General features: G+C 41.9%; 1 protein-coding gene across 4 annotated transcripts in view; it reads left to right on the top strand.

Annotated features, from left to right (window-relative positions):
- Positions 1–15,998, top strand: part of LOC148022161 (elongation factor P (EF-P) family protein) — a 112,478-nt gene that overhangs the window by 19,426 nt on the left and 77,054 nt on the right. The window contains exons 2-4 of one of the 4 annotated variants that reach the window (XM_087697800.1): positions 2,929–2,959; positions 3,081–3,094; positions 3,179–3,229. In XM_087697800.1, the coding sequence (XP_087553926.1) occupies positions 2,929–2,959; positions 3,081–3,094; positions 3,179–3,229 (96 nt within the window). Of the gene's footprint in view, positions 1–2,871; positions 2,979–3,080; positions 3,095–3,178; positions 3,230–15,998 lie in introns of all 4 variants that reach the window. The other 3 variants (XM_087697803.1, XM_087697802.1, XM_087697801.1) reach the window with 3 other exon arrangements.

Here is a 15,998-nt window from a genome sequence, read left to right as displayed (position 1 = left end):
GCTAAAAAACAATAACATTGCACAAACTTCAAAGAACTAGAAGAAGTGAAAAAGGAGTGTTTGCCTGCCTCAATCTCTAGGAACTGTGGGATATTCTTGACCTCTTTCACTACCACCCATACCTTTGGGACTCTTGCGGCTGTCACTGTGTCCACGAAAGATGTAGGAAGGACCGTGCCAAAGAGTCGTCCAAAGTCTTCCACCAACTGGCGATACTCTATCGCCAGGCCGGGGAAAAGAAGGGTGATTGGGTGCAGAAGAAACCTGTTGTGGAGTGCAAATGCCTCCACAGTGAAGCCACTGTACCAAGGGACCATGTATATGACCCCCTTCTTGGACGCATATGGTGAACTGGCAAGTAACTCATGTGCTGTGTTTGCCAAACTGAGCCGAACCATGAAGATCCCTTGGCCCATTAGGACCGCATCCACGATCTGCGCTGTGCCGATGCACAGCGTGGAGTGAAGCCAGTCCTGAAGCTGGGCCCTGGCTGGGGAATGTCCTACTACCTGTCACGTGCCTACCTAACAATTCCCTGGCAGCACGTTCTAGTGGTAAATCGGGGAACTATCCTAGACGGCTTCGCTCGGCACTCGTGAGAATGCACAGGGTCTATCGTCTAGGTTTCCTAGAGTCCACCCCGTAACGGAAGGTACCGACTGTCCCCACGAGGATCAACCTGCAAGCTCGGGGTCCTAATTTGACAACTAATTATTCGCCCTTGTGGACATAGGCACACATTCTAGGGAGCAGCTAGAGGAATATATGTCATATAACTCAACTCTATTCTTTGTTGCACTTCATAAACTAGCTGGATTTGAAGCTACTAATAATTGTACAACACCCTTGGTACTTCATTTGCCAACTCCACAACCTTTTTATTTCACTATTTTGCATTGTCTCTTGGCTTTCCTTGTTTCCTCTAGCTCCCTCTTTAACTGCTCTTGTAGTTGTATGAATATGTTTGGTTTCTCTTCTATTCTGACCTTGTTCTTGATGGCATTTGCAAATTTTCTTTGTAGCACTTGATTTTGTCTCTCTACTTCACATTGTTCAATAGCTTATCATACATTTTTCATACACCCTCTATAGCTTTAAATGCTGCTAATTCTTTGCTCAAGGACTCCCTAATTTCCTTCTGTGGTGGGTGTAATTGTATGGATTTTCTTTTCCCTTCAAGGGTGGTTAAAGCGTAAAAAGTTGAGCAAGAGTGAGAGTGAGAGAGAAGCACAAGGTGAAGTAAGATATCAATGTGTATGGAGGTTTGAACTCAAGAGAGCAAGACCTGTATGTGGGAACTCTAACAATCACAATATGTGACCTACCTTTCGTTTATTATTTCATAGTAAAGAATAAAGAATAAACACAATATTGATGACCAATTGCCAATTGCAGCATACAAGTGTGTGGGCATTGAGTATAAAATAAATATAGATGGCTAGGCACAAGTAACCTGTAACTCCCAACAACCTCCCACATAAAGGCAATGACACTAAGACTACTTCCTTTCTATTTCCAAATAATATTAGTCCATTACCCTAGTCCTCTCTTATATGGGCATGTCTCATCCAAGGTGTATTTGTCTTGGTAGATAGTGGTAGAGCACACAGTTTCATAAATAGAGCAGTCATGGACAGGCTGAAATGTTTGGTCTCTGATTTACAGCAATCAATGAGGGTGCAAGTGGCCAATGGGAGTGAGGAAATTAGTACTCATGTATGCCCAGCTGTACCTATTAAGCTTGCTGAAAATTATGAGTAGAAAGTGGATTTGATTGCACTCAATATGGGGCCGATAGACATTGTGTTGGGTTGCGATTTGCTGAAAACTTTGGGCACCATTTCCATGGATTTTTCATTGCTGTACATGCAATATTTTGAAATAAGTTTTATTTTCAACAGAAAGTGGATTTTCAAAAGTGTAAGAAAATTGGTCAGAATAACACTCGACAATGTTATTTGGAGCTCTAAAAAAAGCTAATAGTTTTTATCTAATTCCAAATCTCTTAATGGAAATACATAATATAGATATCAAAGTATTTTTTAGGAGAGTTTTAGCTTGATGAAAAAATTTCTAAGATGGCTTTGATTAGAAACACTAAAAGTTTTTTATTCTCTATGAAAATGGTCTTAAAAATGAACACAATAATATACACTTCCTAGCTTGTTTTGACCCTTACTATTTTTTTTCAACTACTATCTTGTATTGATCATGTTTTTCTTAAACCACATCCAGCTAGTATAAGTCTAGTACCATTTGTGCAACCAAGGCCAAAATGAAACAAACCCACTTCTCAAAAAAGGCATAAACTGGATGATAAGCCTGTTCACTGAATATTTATTGGATATAGTGCTGAAAGTAAAAGGTACCGTCAATATGTATCTAGAGTGATTTAAAATAGCTTATATGCTACATATAAGGGGATATTATCTAGGGGGTTCTCAGGCTGTGTACAGTGTGAACAGGCAGAAAACAGTACTAAATGACAATTAGACCATTGTGCTTTTAACATCTTGTTTTGTTAGCACATGGGCTTGTAGAAAGCAGTGTGTTTTTGGTAGTTACTTTATGAACCCCTATGTACTCCTTGCAAACAATTTGAATCACCTAATCTTGTCTGTATTGGCTGACAAAGTGCTTCCTAACCATTGTGAAAGTTGGTTGAGGAAAGTTGAAATTCAACTGTATCATTGCTTCCCCATGGTCCAAATGGTGGCTTGCACAGTTCGGGTCTACTGGAGTGCTGCATGTGAAGTGTCCAGTTGTGTGCTCATGGGATAATATTTACTTAGTGTATTTGTTGTATTTATGGCATGTTTAGGGAGATTGATTTTTCATATTTGAACTTTTACCACCTTAATGATGTAACAGGAAATCATTTTGCCTTTTTCGTTTTGTAATCTCAAAGCAATACTCCGCTTTTAACAGGTGAGGCAGGGAGTTATAATCGAGCGGAAAGGTTGATTTCTATTTGATTGGTAACATTAACTAGTTCAACTAGTTCTACTGCATGTGTTTGTGTTTGTAAAATTCATATGTTCTGAATAAACTCAGCTGTTCCAAATCTTGTGTTATTGCAGGTCGCATGGTGGAGGTTAATAGTTTGTACACTGATTTCTTTGTGATAGTGCATTCCTTTTCATTGGGCAGAGCATATGAAACATTAAATGCTATGTAGGTATTGAAGACTCAACACACACAGCAGGGAAGAGGTGGGGCAACAATACAGGTAAGGCACCAGAACAGATTGCTTTCACTTTATCTTTTGCATGTGTGATAAGACAAAGAGATACGCTTGCACATCATTATTCTATAATTTTAGATAGTTCAAATCGTATTCTTCTCAAATATTGGCCATAAACCTTTATTTGTACTGCAGAATGTACAATGTACAACATTCTATACAGATCTAACTGAAATGGAGAAAGACAATAATTAATTGTTAGTGGTAAAGGGCAATCATGACGTCCTAACGATAATAATCCTTAGTTATAAAATCGTGTGTTTCACATTATGCAGGAAACAGATTGTACCATTTTTGGCCTATTTATTTCTGGTCTTAGTTGTTAAAAATCTCACCATCTCGCCATTGGCTTCCAAATAATATGTATGAGGGATAAGATTTCTAGGGTGTGAGTTTGTTTCTACAGATGTGTGGAAGGTTTGAATTGGAAGTTGCATGCTTTTTTCAATGTCCATATGTGGATGTAAGGGGCAGTGGCAGCAAGGCTGCTTTTTCAGTGTAGGGATCCAGCATGGCAGTCAACAATAGTAAGTAGGGAGCAGGAGGCTATCTGTTGATCATAAACAGGCAACCCTCAATGATGTGGCAGCTGCTGTAGGAAGCAGAATGTGTTGGAACAGAGTGACGAACTCTGGAATAGTCATGGTTTAAGTAGAGACCATCTTGGATGCAACAGTAGGCAAGAATAATGGTGCTGAATAGCAATGATTGGATGAAAACCGGCTGTACCTCTTGGCCACCTTTATAGAGTTTGGGCAGCGGGGCGTTTGCCCTACCCAAAGTTAACATGAGGAAATTGTTTAATCTGATCCTTATTGGGGCTATTTTTAATGAGGTAAATTTGGCCAACAGCCTGTAACAGTCTAGTAGTTTTGGCAGCATTCAATAATTCATTACTCCATCTACTTTGATGTAAACGTTTTTGACATGCAACTAACAGCCAAAGCTTTTACTTAGGTATGAGTTGAACAGGAATCACATAAGTTGATCCACCCACACATTTGACAATATTGGGAGTTACCTCATGTATGGCTTGCCATATAATAGATGGCAGATTCTATTTGTCTCTCACGTATTTTTCCTCGTAGCTTTTTTTCTCTATGCTTCATGATTTGATCAATCAATGTGTTTACCGATTGATTCTCATAAGTCTTATCCGATTCCACGGTTTTCCTTTTGTTTGCAATGGTGTTTTGACATAACTTGAGTTTGTAGATGTGTCCTTCTTCACCTATCCCAACTATCTTTTACTTAGGACTTGATTTGGCATTTCGACTCCTTTAGCCCTGCTTAACACCTCCTCTCAAGCTTGAAAAGGACCCGAAGATAAGGCTGGACACATCAAATTCAACAGTTTGGGATCTTTTACTTTGGACCTGATTTTGGCTTTACTCTCCTGTTGCCTTGCTTAACACCTCTGAGGCTTGAAAAGAATCTGAAGATGAATCCAAAGATAAGGCTGGACACATCAAAGACAAATGGCAATGCCATCACACCACCGAACAACACAGCAAATCTGCAAGAGAAACAGAAGAATGGCTGCAAAAAGTAGTGCAAATCAGCAAAAAAGCAGGTGCTGAAGTCAAATATGCCGTTTTGGTGGTCAAACACAGCACTATCTGCAAAACTGCAGCACTCTGGAGCTCAATTGGGGCTGCAGCACAATGCACTGCTGCTAGTCACAGCAGAGGGGAGGGGCTACGTGGGGTGAAAATGGCTGAAGAAGAAGGTGACATAGAGGCAAGAGGTTGCATGAAAGCTGGCTTTCACCCGCTGCAGCTGGTCAATGCCTCTAACTGTGTATACTGTCAAAAGATGACGTACCAGCGAGACAATAGGGTTTGCAAGGAGGAACATTGAGTGAACTCGGCAAACATGGAGAAGAGAAGAGAAGAGAGAAGAAACTCTGATGAATGGAATGATGAAGTTCTGAATCATGGAGTGAATGTGATACAAGGGAACAAGGGTGCCGTAGCACAAGGAAGATGATGAAGACAGCCAAGAACCACGAACCACAATGTCCTCCTGAAGGGGTGTGAGGGTAGTGGAGAGGCTGGAGAGAAGAGGTGACAGACTGAATGAATCAGCCGTGAAGGAGGAGTGAGAGAGTGGCCTATAAATAAGCATAGTTAGTCTAGGGTGGTGCCCCTTTTTGGGGCTGTAAACCCTAAACGCAAAACGCAGAAACGTAAAAACGCAAACTGCGGTTGAAGGGTTTCTCAACACATACACCTTGTTGATTGCATTGGAATGGTCATTAAAACATGTCAGGAATGCTGTTGAGAAACCACTTCTTCAATTCACACACTTCATTTTAGGGTTTCACACTAACAGTCCCAAAAAGGGATGGTGTCCACATTTTGGCCACTTTTTCAGTGGCCGCCCACACAGTGATGCGCCACCCTAGACAACTTACGCCTATAAATAGACAATCACTTCATTCATTCTTCACTTGGTGTCACCATCATTTGCTTGGCATCAACGCTCTTCTCCATTAGGCTCCACCTTTACTTGCGTTTTTTAGTGTGGAGACCTTCTCCTTGCATGATGTCATCATCTCTAGCTTGGCGTCAACATCTTAGCCTTTAACGACAATCTCCATCTCTGAGCATGAGTGATTTCATCACTCATCTATCAGAGGGCTTGTTGAGAAACCCTTTACCTTTCACTCGTAGTTTGTGTTTTTGCATTTTTTTGTTTTGCGTTTAGGGTTTGCAGCCCCAAAAAGGGGCGCCATCCTAGACAGATTGTGCCTATTTATAGGCCACTCTCTCATTCATTCCTCATGGATGATTCATTCAGTCCATCACCTCTTCTCTCTAGCCTGTCCACTACCCTCACATCCTTTAGGAGAACATTGCGGTTCGTGGTTCGTGGCTGTCTTCATCATCTTCCTTGTGCTATAGCACCCTTGTTCCCTTGTATCACGTTTACTCCATGATTTAGAACTTCATCATTCCATTCATCAAAGTTTCTTCTCTCTTTTCTTCTCTTCTCCTGTTTGCCGAGTTCACTTTGTGTTCCTCCTTGCAAACCCTATTGTCTCGTTGGTACGTCATCTTTTTACATAGTATTAGAACTGGATCTAATCAAATAGTGGCAAAGATCCTCCACTCCAGTGACGGCAAAGACGGGTGGCGGGTTCGGCATCCAATTCCCTTCTTTTTCCACTGCATCAATATCTCGTTTTTGTAGGTTTCAGGTGTTTTCAGCTTGTTGCCCACACCCCTTTGGTAGAGGACATTGCAGTCTTAGCTGACCCTTGCTGTCATCTACATTTTGGTACTTGTTTCCAGCTTTCCACCCATAGTTTGCAGCTGTTTATAGCAGAGCGACTGTTGCTGATCACTCTCCATTAAGAAAATAATATCGTTTTTGTAGATTTTAGGTATTTCAACTTGCTGCCCACACCCCGGATGCGGAGGACATGGTGGTCCAAGCTGGTCATCGCTGTCTATAACAGTCTAGTGCCTGTTTCCAGCCTACCACACATTGTTCGGAGTTGATTTCAGCATACTGATTGCTACTGCTGGTTTTTCTTGCGTTTTAGTCTTCCTCTCTCTTGCAGCCTGCGTTTTTAGTCTTTCTCTCTCCCCACTTGCGTTTTTAGTATTTCTCTCTCCTGCATTGTCGTTTGCATTAGATCCAGCCTTCCTTGGCTGCGTTTGCTCACAAAGATCCTCCTTATCAAAGAAGACAAAGACTGGTGGTGGGTTCGGCATCAACATTTGATTTCTCCATCATTTCCACTACGCATTGGGAGATATCCTTTTTCTCCCTTCCACCCTCCCTTCTCCAGTTTGCCACACTGGTATCATGGTGTCTCCACCGATAGATTACCAGTCTATTGGGTGTTCCTATAGCGGCAAGAACAGTCATTCCACTGATGATTGTTGACATCGACCTTTGCTCCCACCCCCCCCGGAGTATATGCGTCTTTCACCAGACATTCCTTGTGCCACCTCTCCTTTCTCGGCCATAGAGATTGTTATGCATTGGCTATCGGAGTATTATGCTCAAGGCAATAAGTTGCATCCAACGTGCACTAAGTTCTTTCGAGTACATGGAGGCTCTAAGACCTTACGAGGCGATAAGCCCTCTTGGAGACTAACCCACAACGCGGAGGTTTCCCCCATCCACTTCCGGGTATAGTGGCTTCCACGGCCCACATCTCCTCCACAGTCCACTCTCCTGAGAGCCTGCGACCGTTCCCCACGCTTGGCTCATCATGAGCCTCCTTCTTTCCCACCCTCTTCCACTCTGGTTTGAGAGGCCACTTTTGGGTGCTTTCTGGCTTCTTCTTCCGAGCCCCAGATATCTTCTTCGCCACGGCGAGCGGCACTTCCTTCGTCATCAGATGCTTTGCAGTCCGTAAGCCATGAGTGGTTGGATTCCCTTTCTCTCTCAGACTGGGATTCAGAGGGGATTTTCTTACTTCGCCCTTAGAGAGGGCTTCCAATTTTTCTTCGGCTTCAGAGGGGGACTCCTACTTCTACTCCTTCTGATTCAGAGAGGGACCCTATGTGCCATGATGTTTTTCACACACCACGGCCTTTGACTTTCGGGGAGTGGCTCTCCTTTGAGCAATCATTTCCTCTACTCATATCCAGGATCTAGAGAACCTACCTAGATTAGGACCCTTGGGTCTTCAGCAACGACTTGGTGGCTAGGCCTTTGTATTCCTTCCAGCATGGAGTCACGGAGCTAGTGGTGCCTCTCCCGAGTTGAGTTTCGGGTTCTACAACTCATTCAGTCTCTTGACTATTTTCAAAGGTCTTCTTTCAAGTGGTATTATTAGATTACAGGGTGGATCTTCTTCGACCCTTGGTCAGCATGGAGCCAACTCTCGAGATCGAGTATGGGCATATCCTTATGGTTCTTGGCACCACACAAAGTCTGACATTTCTCCTATACATTGCATGTTTTCATCATCTTTGTACTAGGGTGCTTGGGCAAGTGAACAATTTCCCCAGGAGGAACATTGTCCAAGTGGCACTTGCTGCATGAGCATTCTTCAACATGTAGCATTGTATCTCCGCCTCACTCTTCTCTTGTTCCCCTTTTTGAGCCTGAGATGGGGTGTTGAGAAACCCTTCACCCTTCACCTGTAGTTTACGTTTTTGCGTTTTACGTATAGGGTTTGTAGCCCCAAAAAAGGGCGCCATCCTAGACTGGCTGTGCCTATTTATAGGCCACTCTCTCATTCATTCCTCATGGCTGATTCATTCAGTCCACCACCTCTTCTCTCTAGCCTCTCCACTACCCTCACACCCCTTCAGGAGAACATTGCGGTTCATAGTTCGTGGCTGTCTTCATCATCTTCCTTGTGCTACGACACCCTTGTTCCCTTGTATCACATTTACTCCATGATTCAGATTTTCATCATTTCATTCATTAGAGTTTCTTCTCTCTTCTCTTCTCTTCTCCATGTTTGCCGAGTTCACTCCGTGCTCCTTCGTGCAAACCCTACTGTCTCGTTGGTATGTCATCTTTTGATAGGGGTTATTGGGACCTATGTTTTTGCAGCGTGGCTCCTCCTCCATCACTTGGTGTCAATTGTCTGTCAATCACAGAGGCTACTGGGACCTGTGTTTTTGCAGCCCAACTCATCCTCCATCATTTGGCGTCATCGTTATTCACTTGGCGTCAGCATGTGGGCTGCTTTCCTTGCGTCTGACAGCTCTAATAGTTTGGGATTTGCATTTTGTTGCCCAGGTCACTCCTGGGCATTAGAGGACTGCGGTTCGCTCCCTTGACAGCTGGTGATCATCTTCCACATCTCCGACGGCATCAGAGGATTGCAGTTTGCTTCCTCGATAGCTGTCTTTTACCTTTGAGTGATTACTTCGATAGCCCATTGCTCGGAGGATTACGTTTCACTCCCTTCATTGTGCAGATTTGCCACAGGTGTTGCCACTTGATTCAAACCATGATTCAGTGCATCATCACCATGTTCTTATTGTGCTTTTGAGTTTCTCCTCTCTCAAGTGTTTGCCGTACACACTGTGTTACTCCCCGCAAAACCTACTGTCTCTCTACACAGTCTCTTATTTTGACATGGTATTAGAGCATACTTGTTATTTTTGACAAATGTCACCACAGCCCAGACCAGGGAAGATCCGAAATCTGCTGCAAATGCAGCCTCCGACTGCCATCAATAGTCACTAGTCATGGTGGAAGCACTGAATGCTGCTGCACCAGCAAACATGATCAGCTGTGAGGCCTTTTGTTGTGAGAAATCTAGGTCTGGATTGCAATGCTCCTTGAATAACTGTTGTTTATCAGCAAAGTAGCTTCAATGGCATTGATAGACTGTATGCTTTGATATGAGATCAAAACAGAGGTGCAGAAGGTGAGTGAACAGTGGATATGAACTCTGCCAGAGAATGGCAGAGAAAGACAAGGCTCCCAGGTTGTGAACCCCAGCACAAAATACTGATGTGAGAACTGAAGAATGCTCATATGGTTGCCTATAAGTAGGCACCCATGGCCACCCTGCATTCGAGAGAGAACAATAGATGACCTTCCAGGGCCAAAAATGGATCCGACCTACATGATGACATGGGCGAAATTGATTGCCCAGCTTTGATGTGTCCATGCCAAGGTGCCCATGATATGAGGGTGAACATCAACTCTCAAGTTTCAGTAGTTCTGGCAGCAAGTACACAATGAGTAGTAGGACATCTCTAGATATTGGAGGCTAGTTGGGTTGAGATGTGAATCTTTCATACTTCAACCAAATGTATCACAGGCTAGTTAGGTCTTGGATGTGGTTCATTCATTGTTAGACCAGATGTACCTCCTTGAATTTCTATTCCTCACAGCAACATTTTGTTGGTCAAGCGCATTGGCTGATGATACTTTTATGGTTTTGAAAGCAGATGCTTCTAATCTTCCGAAAGCCTTAGATGTTTGGGAATCATTTGGGTATATGTTGGGGCTCCAAATCAACGTTACTAAATCTTCCCTTATTGTTTGCACAAGCTCAAATTTGCCAAATTTAGGGTTGTAGGGTATATTGTTCAATAGGGAGACATTGTAGGGCATCTTGTTTATCGCTTGGGTATTGATGTGCAGCCTAGTCTTTTGCTGAAATGGATATCACTAAAATTGGGAGCCAAGTTTGTTTATTGGAAATCTCAAGCTACAAATGGCTCAAATACAGCTTTAGTGATATGAACTTTAAGTTCTACAATCATGGCAAGAAGAGAATCTAGAGACTGGTCACCTCCTTGACGTGTTGCCTATAGTCAATTGCCACTTGATAACCTGCATCTTGATGTTTCCTTTGTAGCCTAACATTGATGTGTTGCACATGAGTTCATTGATACACTGCCCTTCCCCTTGTCACTTGGTGGGCACGTTGATTTATCGCCATTGCCTCTATTGCTATGGTTGTTGTGCTATTTCTTTCCCTCACTACCCTTGTTGTCCCTCTTCTTGACTTGTACCATTGCTTTTTGGCTGTCTCCCTTGCTCATAGTTTCACCCCTACTTATTTTTTCCACTACTACTACTCGATTGTTGCATGGTCCTGTGTCATCTCAAACTTCCTGGCAGAGGGAATCCTTAGTCTTCTACACCATGCATGTATCACCTCCTGTCACAATGAGATCATTCATGTATGGCAGGAACATAACTGTTCGATTGCCTGAGACATAGATATAGGGATTGGGATTGGAATCTGATTATTGATACCTCAATCTTTCCCTAAGAAAGATGTCAATCTTTTCCTTTCCCCAAGAAAGACGTTGATCTTTTCATTCTATGCATGTAAAGCCTCTTTCAAGCCATAGAGAACCTTCTTTCACTTGTACAACTAGCCCTTGTGATTCGACCTCGTGAACCCAGGAGGGTGCTCAACATAGATATTCTCCTTCAAATCTCCATTGAGAAATATAGATTGTACATCAAATTGATAGAGTCGCCATTGTCTAATGCTAGCTAGAGCAAGAACGTCCGTGATTGTTGCCATCCATAGTGGTAGGGGCGAAGGTATCATCAAAATCCACTCCGAGTCTTTGAGCAAACCCCCCTTAGCCACCAATTTGGCCCTGTGCTTGTCCAAAGAACCACTTCAGCTAGTGGAGGCACCAACTCTCATGTGCCATTCTGCTCAATGGCTTCTAATTCCAACCCCATGGTTCTCCGCCAGTGGTCATGTTGCATAGCTTCTCCAAATGAAGTTGGGGTCCTATTTGCCATGGCATGGGTCATCCACCCTTGATTGGTTTGCAAAACCTCTCTTAAATGTGCCTAATGCTGAGAAGGTCGTCATGGGCCATCTTGCTACTCTACTTCTCTGGGACATCCTTAATACTTGCATCTTTATGGTCTGATGAGTCCATTGTCTTGGAATGTAAATTTGAAATAGTCATTGAGTAGGAAGCCGATAGCGGTGGATCATCCTCTAGTTGAGTCTCATCCTTGAATGGCTCATAGTGAACTGGTGGTTGTGACCACCTATCATGTGGGTCTCCAAAAATAGGATGCTCATAAGTAACTTGCTATCACAAACTAACACTCTCTTTGTTACATCCTTGGACATCCAGATGGGTGCTAGTAGCATTGGTTATAGTGGCCATGAAGTGACTTGGTGCGAATGCACTAAGGGCACTTTGGGGTTAGGGCAGTCGAGTCCTATTTATAGGACTCGAGGCTCTATTGAGCACATTCATTGTGTGATCACCACTCTTCGACTCTTGACCCATTGGCTGATGCATCTATATATTAAGATTGTTTGGGTTGGTGGTATGGGACGCCAAACCTTGGGATGTGGTGGTGACCCGGAGTGTTGCTAGCTCCTAGGGTTGAGGGTGAGCCCGTTTGGCTCTATGGGTGGGAGGTGAGTTTGATGTCCAGTTCCTTTTATTGTGGATATGGCTTGTATCGTGTCTCCTATGTAGGTTGGATCCTATGGGGACGTTTCATTGATACCAGAGCCTCAACTGCAATTGGATTTGAGATCTAATGATATGCACAAAATCACTTTTGCTTGAAAAACCGTGATGGTTGATGCCTTACAAGTATGCTTTTATCTCATGAAGGGTGGTATGGGACATTGCTAGTGAGAGGGGCGTACACGAGGGGCACGTGTAGCGGATGGTGGTTACGATGACAAGGTATGTTTCTTGTCCAATACTTGTGCTCGGGTTTTGTGTTGGAGTGATGCTTGTGCATAAGAAATTTGGTCGATTCTAATGATTGGAGTCTGATGCCACTCTAGGGCTATGGCAGACTATCATTGGAAGGTGAGTTCTTGCAGCCTATATAGACATCAAAATTTTAATTGACTGTGATTTTTTTTCAATTTAATACCTGATATTAATGCTACAATTTAATTTTAATGTTGATACAACATTAAATGTTACGCTTGGTTTAATATCTAATGTTTAGGTTTATGTATTATTAGTTTTAATATTAACATACTATTTGAGGCTTTTACAAACATTACTGTCAATTCAGTATTGTTGTCATGGTGAAAGGAAGGTTCATTAACAATTTGCCATTGCAACAATTTACCATCATGAAAGAAGCGAGAGAGAGAGAACTCTCTTGAGTCCAACTCTCGAGAGTGAGTAACTCTTTGAAGATAATTCAGTGGAGAGAGAAAGATAAAACAATCGTGTTGAATGGAGTGAGAAGACGAAGTAGGAAGGGGGTTCAATTATTGATAGGAGTGAGAGGGGGAGACAGACTATTGGACGGGCTCGCAAGAGAGTGACTAATTGCCGGATGGGCTGATGGACTATTAGATGGATTGGTGTGGTGCTTGGAGGATTGGCGAGGCACTGGAAGGGTTGGTGTGTCCTTCTTGATAGATTATGAGCCCTTTCAATCTCTCTGTCTTTTCTCAAATTCTCTTGTTTTTGTATCCATTTGGTCTAATGTATAAGAAAGCCGTCCTTTTGCTTGGAATTTTTTAAAAAAAGTACACCAATCAAGCCCCCCAATTTTGCATTAAATATAGATTGCCTTTGTTATAATCTGCTCTTCTCTCTCATACTTAATCTCTAAGCTCTCACATCTCTCCATGGCTCCAAACTTCCTTTCTTCTTTACGCTCCTTTCTCTTATTGATGCCATGACTTCTCACAAGGGACCTCCTTTCAATGCACCTGTTTCTACAGAACCTCAACACATGGAGGACGCTTGTCCGACTTCTCTCGAACTCGAACTCACGAACTAGTAGCATCCCAAAGTTTCCTTCTTTCAAATCTCATGGAGATTTGTCGCCTGTGGCAATTCTCCTAGCTCAAGTGAAGGACATGCAGTGGCAGTTGGTCAAGGTGTGCACTTTCCATTTTCCATTTGTGCCCGTGGCCATGAGGACATTGCCTCTTTAGTTCCAACTTGATCCCTTTGAAGAGAAGAAGAAGGAATGTGATGAGATGAACATTGGCTTATGGTTGGCCAAATGGACAATGTATTTTGAATTATATGAGTTCGATGATGCTCAACATACTGGGTAGATATAAATCATGTTACAAGGGAATGCGTATGCTTGGTGGGTAGGGTGACGCCCCAAGCTGGAGACATAGGTTGATTTTCAATCTATTTTTTGGAAACGTTTTGTGATTGATGATTGAATTGAAAATTTTTGAAAATTATTTGAGCTAGACATGGGGAAGAAGAGCTTGGATGTATATTCATAGGATTTTAAAGATTTGTTGCATGAAACAAAGTCCTTGGATAATCCTTGAGCATTGCTCTACATGCAATAACTTTTTGAATTACCATCGGACAACTAGAACGAGGTGCTTTGTAATTCGCTTCACTTGCTCGAGGATATCTAAAGGTATGCAAGGACTTTGATAATACTTTGGTTGCCAGTAGGGGCACCCAATCAATGGGGGTTCCCATCAAGCTGCCTCTATTTTCGGACTTGCATAAAAAGAAGAATGGTAGGTGCAAGGTCACTTGCAAGGAGAATTGCTCGAAGGGCCATTGCTTCGCTTGCCATTAGATGGGTCACTTTTGCGGTGATTGAGAGTGCCCCTAGAATAAGAAGGCAAAGTCTACTTCTAGGACTTCAATAAATACACTTGAAGCTCCAGATATATCTTTTGAAGTTTTATTGGGAGATTATTTTGTAAATACTAGCACTTGTAATAGTAGTTTCGTTAATAAAACTGTATTTAACACCCATGACCTTTTAAAGGTCACTTGGCGTATAAATGGCCAAGTTATTGTTTTGTTCAATAATGACTCTGCTTGTAATTTCTTTCTTCTCGATTGGTGTTGAAATTGCAGCTTCATACAGTAAGTTGATCAACCTTATTGTGTAACAATATGTAGGAAGCCCTACTTGTATTGGTGGGATCAAGTGGTACCTAGATTTGGATCTTTTGATCCAACACTACCATCAGCTTATGGACTTTGGACTTATGAGCCTCAACTATGTTGATTTCATTCTTGGCATGCTATGGTTCTTTGATAAATATTCCTCTTGATACATTGACTACAAAAATCATATAGTTTCTTTTGAGCTTGATAGCCATTTCTATGTGATCGAGGATTGCTCACTCTTTGGGATCACAGAAAATAATGTACATATGATTCCAATATTGAAATTTAGTGAATGTTTTTTCGATCCAAGTGTTACTATTTATATTTGTTTTATTGAAAAACTTCAATCATTCGATTCACAATATAATTTAATTTCTTTTAATAATAATCGTAATAGGAATTCGAATGTGAGTATTTGGATTTGATATTAATGAGTATATTGATGTCTATTTGTGAACTCCTTGACAAATTTCCGTTGTCTTCAGAACCTTATATCCTTGAGACGTTGTCCTGTAGTCATCTTGTCTCTTTGTGACCTTATAGGTTTAACCCAAAAGAGGAAGATAAGATAGCTAGGCAACTTCTAGACTATCTACCTAAGGATTTTATTGAGCTAAGTAAATCCCTATAGGATATGCCTATTCTTTTTGCTAAAAGAAGGATGGCATGATATGCTTCAGTGTCGATTACAAAGGTCTCAATAAGATAACCATCACGAATAAGTATCCATTGCTTAGGATGGATTACCTTACAGATTGACTTTGTGATGCATGATATTTCACCAAAATCGATTTTAGGTCTAGTTACCATCAGATACGGATGACTTCAGAGGATAGTTAACCTATCACATTTGAGAGTTGTATCTCACCGATGCCCAAACATGCTATACCACCCAAGAGAAAAAATTGTTGGCAGTCATTCATGCACTTAATGTATGACACCATTATTTGTATAGCGCCGGATTTATTATTTGAATGGATCACCATTTATTAAAGTACCTTTATGATCAGCCCGATCTTCGTGGCTACAAGGCGAGATGGGCAGAGCTTATGCAAGAGTTTGACTTCGAGATCCCCTATAGAAAGAGTGTACTAATATGGTTGTCGATGCTCTTTATCGAATTCTTGAAGTTAATGGCTTATTATTTTGTGAAATCTCGATTAATTTCTTTCTTTCTCTCAAGGGGTGTTGCCAAAACAATTTTCACTTTGGTAAGTTCTGACAAGTAATGGAAATAAAATTTGATTTTACTTGCTTGATGGTTCGAAGAACAAGCCAATAAACTATTCTCACCTTGTCAACGTGAATACTAATGTTATCGACTGAGATGACATGACTGAGGTATAAAAGATCTGTGCGGTATTACTCACAAAATAGTTGCTCGTCTTAAGAGACATAAGATGATGCGTATGTGATTGACATATTTCTCTCATGGCTTACTTTAGATGAGTATATAATTGAGGAGT

The sequence above is a fragment of the Lygodium microphyllum genome, chromosome 17, assembly GCF_053477565.2.
Source record: "Lygodium microphyllum isolate KBCC chromosome 17, Lygodium_microphyllum_v1.1.10, whole genome shotgun sequence".
Lineage (NCBI taxonomy): Eukaryota > Viridiplantae > Streptophyta > Polypodiopsida > Schizaeales > Lygodiaceae > Lygodium > Lygodium microphyllum.
Note: the sequence above shows the minus strand (reverse complement) of the source record. Positions and strands in the feature narration are given on the sequence as shown.